Source organism: Tupaia chinensis, unplaced genomic scaffold (assembly GCF_000334495.1).
Source record: "Tupaia chinensis unplaced genomic scaffold, TupChi_1.0 Scaffold000477_2, whole genome shotgun sequence".
Taxonomy (NCBI): domain Eukaryota; kingdom Metazoa; phylum Chordata; class Mammalia; order Scandentia; family Tupaiidae; genus Tupaia; species Tupaia belangeri.
In genome coordinates, this window is record NW_006159987.1 from 271,211 (window position 1) to 279,205 (window position 7,995).

The following is a 7,995-nucleotide window of genomic DNA, read 5'->3' on the forward strand; positions in this document are numbered from 1 at the left end:
ACAAATAACCTAGAACTGGGCTCCAGCCCTTGTTCTGCCGCCTACCAACTTTATGTCCTTGGCAAGCCATGTCAACTCTCTGAGTTTCTGCTTTACAATCTATGAACTTAGTCATCTCTGAAAGCTCAACAATAATCATAATGAACCTTTATCGAACACTTAGTATGTGCTAAGTGCTTCTCTGTGAGGTCATTACTACTACGAGGGGCCTTCACAAAATTCATGGAAGGGGCCGACCTGTAGTCTAGTGGTTAAGGCAGTCAGATCCCACTTGGCTGCCGGTAGCTCAAAGGCCCCAGCAGCTTGAAAACCATGCTGGCCATGTGTTCATGTGCTCCTCAAATCCCAACAGGTTGGAGAAATGGAGGAAAAGGGATTACAGTGTGACCACCCTAAAATGGAGAATGTTTTCTCCCTTTCTCTATCTGTCTGTCTGTCTCTTTTTGGTGAGTACCCTCTGGCAATAAAAACAAAAGTCCATGGAAAATGTGTATGATGAAAAAACTATGTGGGACCAGCAGATGGTGAAGCAGTTACATCACTGGGCTCCCATATGGCCCACCATGGTTTGAATCCCAGACCTGGTAGCTTGAACATTACACAGAGTGCATATGCATGGATGCCCAAGATCCCAGGAGGAGAATGGAGGAGAAGGAATTGCCACATGGCCATCCCCCCGGGGGGTGATTTTTCACTTTCTCTCTCACTGTTTCTGTCTCTTTCTCTTTCTGGTGAGTGTATGCACTCTTCTTAAAAAAAGAAGAGAAAGAAGAAGAAGAAGAAAGAAAAACTATTCATGATTTTAAAAATTCTTTTTTTTTTTTTTTGGAGAGGTTTTTCGCTATAGGGCGCGTGTGCTCGCCAGACAGACAGAGAGAGACATAGAGACAGAAAGCGAGAAATCACCCTCCAGGGGAGATGGTCACGCCGCAATCCCTTCTCCTCCATTCTCCTCTCGGGATCTTGGGCATGTACGCACATGCGCCCGGCGTGAGTTTTAAGCCACCGGGTCCGGGACTCGAACCGCGGTCAACTACATGGGAGTCCAGTGACATAGCCATTACACTAACTGCTGGTTCCCAATGAATTTAAAAATTCTTTGCACCAAAATAAATTCATGCTTTAATTCCATTTTCCATAAACTTTTTGAAGTCTCTTCACATTTCACGGATGAATAAGCTAAGGCACTAAATTCAATGACTAGACCAACATGGCTAACAAACAGAGGCAGGATGTAAGCCCAGGGAGGACACCTTTACAGGCAATGCTCTTAAGAACTATGCTATATGCAGCACTGATAACTGACTCTCTGGGGAGAAAAAAAGCCCAGGTTAACATCTGCCTATTTCTGTTCTGTAAATAGTCCCTTCACAGCCACTTAACTAGAGTCCCCGCTTGTAAAAATTCTGAATATTTAACAACTGATTCTTGTTAGCCAATGCCAGCTGATTCTACCACACTGCAAAGATTGCTCAAAATATTTGACCTCGAAGAACCAGGGATTCTCTCTGGGTCAGTAGAGATCAGAGTTAGTGGCTATCTCCGATTTGGGCGAGAAATAACCGTTCCACCTGATTGACCTTTGACAACTGTTTCCACAGTGAAAAGCATATCTGGTACTTTTTTGTGCCACAGGGCACTTATGTGTTCATACAAGAAGGGCAGGGACAGAGAAAGAGAGACAGAGAGAGAGAGAGAGACAGAGAGAGACCCCTGCTCAACAGTGACAAGGCAATAATTTTTCCTCAATTTCTCCATCTCATCATGATTGCGAGAACCTGTGTTTTTCAAGTCGGCAGGTTGCTGGGATTCAAACCCTGGCTGGCCATCGAGATCCAGCCTTCTTTGCATAGCACCTATCCACTGCCCCATGAGACGAGCTCTCATATCTAGTACTTTTTTTTTTTTAAGAATTATTTATTTTTATTTATTCATTCACTTATTTTAATTTGACCAGAGAAAAACAGACACACAGAGAGAAGGAAAGCGAGAAAGCAAGATGCCAGGTCCAGGACTTGAACCATAGTCAGCCATGTGGGAGTGTTCAGCACCTTAACCACCATGCCGCCTGCCAGCTCTCATATTTAGTACTTTTACAGAGAAAGTGGTTTGCCTAAGATAGTCTGTTTCAAAGCAGAGAAGCATCCTTCCAGAGGGCAATTTCAATGGAAACAGCCCACTTCTGGCAGGGACACTTGCCTTTGGGGCTGGGTAGCATTCACTAATGTCAGATGCAATGCAAGACTTTCTGACTCTTAAAGAAAGAGAGGAGGGAATCCACAATATATACTAGTCCAAGTTGCATGCTGCAGATCTGTATGCATCCTTCCAGGACAAATTCTTCTTGAATTAAAAAAAAAAAAAAGCCATATAGGGACATTACTATGAATTTTAGAATCTTGGGGTTATACGCTTATTTTTATTTACTCATTCATTTATTTTAAATGCTAGATGGCATGTACACTCACTAGAAAAAGACAGAGAGATGGGGCAGAAGGAGAGGAGAAAGCACCCCATGGGGCAGGATCACACCACAATCCCTTTACCTCCATTTTTCCCTCCTTTCAGGAGTTCGGGTATGCACACCCTGTGCCCAGAGTATTTCTCAAGTGATCAGGGCTGGGATTCAAATTGTGAGGTCAGTCATGTGGGATCTGGCTGACTTAACCACCAGGTCACAGAACCAGACCTTAAAAAAATAAATAAATAAACCTGGGGGCCAGTAGGCAGTGGAGTAGTTAAGGCACTGGGCTTCCACACGGCCGATCATAGTCCTGGACTTGGCAACTTTCTCTCTCTCTCTCTGGTGAGTGCATGTGCCCTATACCAAATTTTAAAAATAATGATAATATTATGTAAAATTAAATAATAATTATTTTAAAATATTTTTTAGACAGATTTTTGCTATAGGGCACATGCACTCACCAGAGAGTGACAAAGAGACAGAAAACAAGAAATCACCCCCTGTGGGGGATGGCTATGTCACAATCCCATGTCCTCCATTCTCCTCTCGGGATTTAGGGCACACACACACGCACATGTGCCCGGTGTGTTTCAAGTCACCAGGCCCAGGAATTGAAGTGCAGTCAGCCATGTGGGAGACCAGTGATGTAACCATCTGCTGATCCCAATTTTTAAAAAATGTTTTTAAGTATTCATGATAGAATGCACGCATACATAAGAGAGATGAGCACTCTCTCAGGGTCTGGTCAAGGCATGGTCCTCTTCTTCCTGTCCTCTGGTCTGTGGGTTCCTGGCCACTCGTATACCTGCCTGGCATGTATTAGGCTGATCAGGCTGAGGTCACCGTGGGATCTGGCTTCTCTTGTGTGGCGCATTGCCACTGTGCCACAGAGCTGGGCTAGGTTATTTATTTATTTATGTTTGGATAGATAGCACAATCAAATGGTTCAAAATACAAAAGTTATATAATGATGTGCTATAAAACACCTGTCCACGCCTCTCTCCAACCACCATTCTCCCCAGAGGCAACACTGGATTTTCTCCTCACACGACTCTCTCTTCTTGAAGCTGTGGGTTTTGGGCCAATGCATTTTCATTCTGTAACTCCAGACACTGGTTCTGCTTTTCCACAGGATTCTCTTTGGACAGCGCCCATACTGGTGGGTCCTGGACACAGACTACTACAGCAACACCTCTGTGCCACTGATAAAGCAGTTTCCTGTCACCTGTGAGACGGGACCAGGTGAGAGTCCCTGCCCCTATAGAGACAGCAGTAGGCTGGACCTTGTTCATCATAGACACCTGTCATCACTGGATCACTGGTTATGAAAGCTGACCTTGAGGGGACATGAAGAGATCCTTCCCTTGTGCTTTCGTCATAGTCTTCAGTTTGGTACAAATCCATTTCAACTCACTTCAACAAGGCCTTCCTGAATAGCATATTTCTATTCCTTTGGGGATCTTTCCAGCTGATGTTTCCAGCTCCCAGAGTGCTAGTCTGGAGAAGCATGGCTACCCCTAAGGGCAAAGGGCTTATGAGGGTAACTGCACTGTGGCCTTTTGTTCATGGATTGGAAAGCAGTAGAAATCTGTCCTTCCCCATGCCCTCGCCCAGTGATATGTCCTTCTGAGCTGACCCTCTGGTCCCACAGCCTGCTTGCATTCTATTAGTTACAGCCGGATAGGTACTGGTAAGTCAAATGATAGATTTAATTCAACCTTGAGCATCCCTTTCTCGGAGACCCTAACCCTACCTCCCAAACTAGGGAATGTCCTTTAGGTTTTTTGCTCTCATTAGTCATTTGTTCATTTCTGAGCATATCTGCTCATTTAGCTGTTATTTATTGAGCACTTTCCATGTGCTAGGCACTGTCCTAGGCACCAGGGACACCTGTGTCATTGAGCAAGACAACTCAAGGGCCCCACCTTAAGGAAAAAGCTGAATTTTTCATGGAAGAGGTGCAATATACAAAACTCATGATAAATAAGGAAAAATATAAGCTATTTTCTAATTGTTCACTTATTTTCTCCTTAAAAATAAAAAAAGAAGGAAAAGAAGAAAGAGAAAAGGCCTTCCTAGGTATTCCCTGGAAAGTAGGCTGAGGCAGAGATGAGGTTGCAACAGTTAAGAGATTCTTAGGGGCAACACTTATGGCGTGATGGGGAGAAAGCCAACAGGACAGGTGGAGAAACCCAAGGGCGATTCCATCTTAACCGCTCTGGAGCTGGAGATGGTTCTTCTGAGTGACCTTGAGTTGAGTCAAGGGTACTAGGCCTTTATGCTCCAGTATAGATCAGTTCGTGGGTGCAGGTTGCCCTTAGGGGAAGAGTAACCTTGATCAAGGTGGCTTTCCAGTCCAGGGCAATGCCTGGAGAAGGCCGAGAGCCAAAGGCCATCTACAATCCACATTCATGGCAGCTGGGAAATGAGACCTTCAGTCCAGGAGAGGAGTCTAGGAGTCCCATCTCAGGACTCTCTTCCCCCTAGGGTAGAGAAATCAGGAATGGGAACGAGTTATAGAGTTAAATAGGGTGGTTAGAGTAAGACTCACTGAGAAGGTGGGATCTGAGCGAAGACTCGAAGAAGACAAATGAGTTACTCAGCACCTTTCTGCGGAAAGAGTTCACTGGCCAGCGAGGATTGCGTGCTCGTCACGTGGGAACTTGCCTGATTTAAAGGAGTTTAAAGGAGAGCAATGAAGCCAGTGTGGCCGAGCCAGGAGAAAGCAGAAAAGGTGCAGTCATGGGGGCGCAGATCAGTAACCGAACAGCATCCAGTGTGCTGTGCTCTGGGGTCTCTCCAGACTTTCTACAGTTACAAGACCAGGGGCCTTCTCTGGTTTGACTCACCATGGTACTCCCAGTGCCCTGAACAATGCTCAACATGGAGCAGGAATTCGATAGGTATCTGTTAAGTAAACAAATTACACATAAATGGACGACTGGTAGGCTGAGTGGATAAAGGGTAGACGGATGAAAGGACGGCTGGAAAAATGGCTGGATGGCTGGACGACTTCCCTGGCATCTTCTGGATGGAGACGTTTTCACCTTTAATCCATTTATCTCTTTGCTGCCCTTTAGGGAGTCCCTCTGGCCATGCCATGGGCACGGCAGGTGTATACTATGTGATGGTCACATCTACCCTCTCTATCTTTCGGGGAAAGAAAAAGCCGACCTACGGATTTCGGTAAGAGCTCATCCCTGGGGTGTGAGTGGTGGAGCGCAGGGGTGGCTCTCTGTAGCTAACATACCACTTGCTCTTCCTCACATTCCCTAGCCCATTCCCACACCTGGGCCTGGCACGGATGGGGTTGTGTCACTTCTCCTGAGTCACAGAACATTAGGGCTGGAAGGGACCCACCAGGGCAACCTCTTATTTTACAGACAAGGAAACAAGACTAACAGTGTAAGGATGTTTCTAGGGAGCTGACGGTGGAACAGAGGTGAAGCACAATGCTCTGTGAAGCTGACCCACATGGGAGGGTTCTGGAAGAATCTTTTGTTAGAAGATCCACACCTGAGTTCTGTATGGTTGTCACTTCCCTTGCAGGTTCCTGAACGTCCTTTTATGGTTGGGATTCTGGGCTGTGCAGCTGAACGTGTGTCTGTCACGAATCTACCTGGCCGCTCATTTTCCCCACCAAGTTGTGGCTGGGGTTTTATCAGGTATCAACTCTGGCTTCCTCCCCCAGGAACCCCTTCCCAGCCCCCACTGCCATTATTCCCTAATCAGGACAAATCCCAGCATTCCAGCCAGGTTCTGTGTGTAATCAATTTGGCAAAAGTTCCATGAAATTAACTCATTCAGTTGCATGAACTTGAAGTCACTGACCTTTTTACGTTCTTTATTTCTTATGCATCTTCAATTAGAAATGGGCCCTAATCCCTAGCCCATTCCCACACCTGGGCCTGGCACGGATGGGGTTGTGTCACTTCTCCTGAGTCACAGAACATTAGGGCTGGAAGGGACCCACCAGGGCAACCTCTTATTTTACAGACAAGGAAACAAGACTAACAGTGTAAGGATGTTTCTAGGGAGCTGACGGTGGAACAGAGGTGAAGCACAATGCTCTGTGAAGCTGACCCACATGGGAGGGTTCTGGAAGAATCTTTTGTTAGAAGATCCACACCTGAGTTCTGTATGGTTGTCACTTCCCTTGCAGGTTCCTGAACGTCCTTTTATGGTTGGGATTCTGGGCTGTGCAGCTGAACGTGTGTCTGTCACGAATCTACCTGGCCGCTCATTTTCCCCACCAAGTTGTGGCTGGGGTTTTATCAGGTATCAACTCTGGCTTCCTCCCCCAGGAACCCCTTCCCAGCCCCCACTGCCATTATTCCCTAATCAGGACAAATCCCAGCATTCCAGCCAGGTTCTGTGTGTAATCAATTTGGCAAAAGTTCCATGAAATTAACTCATTCAGTTGCATGAACTTGAAGTCACTGACCTTTTTACGTTCTTTATTTCTTATGCATCTTCAATTAGAAATGGGCCCTAATTTAGTTTTAAGGAAATCTATGAAATTTGACAAATTAATCCTGGAAAGGTCTTTAGTTAAATATACTTACATGCAAACCGAATAGATATCTGCAGCTAACCTATTATATAGGTTCAGGGCTTTGAAGCTGTATGGTTTCTTAGATCCAGGTGTGTGCTTTTTTTGTTTGTTTGTTTTGTTTTTTCTTTAAGAGAGATTTTTACTATAGGGCATGTGTACTCCTGGAGAGACAGAGAGACAGAAAGCAAGAAATCACCCCCTGGGGGGATTTCCGTGCTGCAATCCCTTCTCCTCCATTCTCTTCTTGGGATCTTGGGCATGCATTTATATGCACCTGGAGTGAGTTTTAAGCTGCTGGTTCCAGGACTCAAACTTCAGTCGACTATGTGGAAGTCCAGCAACGTAACTGTTACGCCATCTGCTCGTCCCTCTTAGATCCAGTTTATAAGACATAGAAAAGATATAGATTGAGAACAGCAAGTGACATGGTGATTAAGACTCTGGACTCTCACATGGCCAAACATGGTTCAAGTCTTGGACCTGGCAGCTTGATTTCTCACTTTCTCTCTCTCTTTCTCATGAGTGCATGTGTCCTATAACAAATTTTAAAATAATTTAATAAAAATAAATAACATTTTTGAAAAAGAAAAGATACAGATAAGGTGTAGGACAGAATTTTTTGATTTTGCGGGAGGTGATGAAACATAAGGTGTTAAGGAAATTGTGGAATTTCCCCCTAGTGATCTGTAACAGCAGAACACAGTAGGATCCAAATAAGACTGTTAAGAACAGAGAGAGGACCAGCAGGTGGAGTGGTAGTTAAGGTGTTGTATTCCCACATGGCCAGCCAAGCAGTTCAAATCTCAGACCTGACAGCCAGAAAACAGCTCCAGGCATATGTGCGTGCATGCCCAAAATCTTGACAGGAAAATGGGGAAGGGATTATGGTGTGGCCATCTCCCCTGGGAGGTGTCTCTTTTTCTCTCTGTCTTTCTGGCGAGCGCATGCACCCTATAGCAAAAACCTTTCAAAAAAA

General features: G+C 45.3%; 1 protein-coding gene across 1 annotated transcript in view; it reads left to right on the plus strand.

Moving 5' to 3' along the window:
• G6PC1 (glucose-6-phosphatase catalytic subunit 1) overlaps window positions 1–7,995 on the plus strand; it is a 15,509-nt gene that overhangs the window by 2,521 nt on the left and 4,993 nt on the right. Inside the window, exons 3-5 of the mRNA XM_006156078.3 lie at window positions 3,597–3,706; window positions 5,545–5,650; window positions 6,014–6,129. Of these exons, the coding sequence (XP_006156140.1) occupies window positions 3,597–3,706; window positions 5,545–5,650; window positions 6,014–6,129 (332 nt within the window). The remainder of the gene's footprint in view (window positions 1–3,596; window positions 3,707–5,544; window positions 5,651–6,013; window positions 6,130–7,995) is intronic.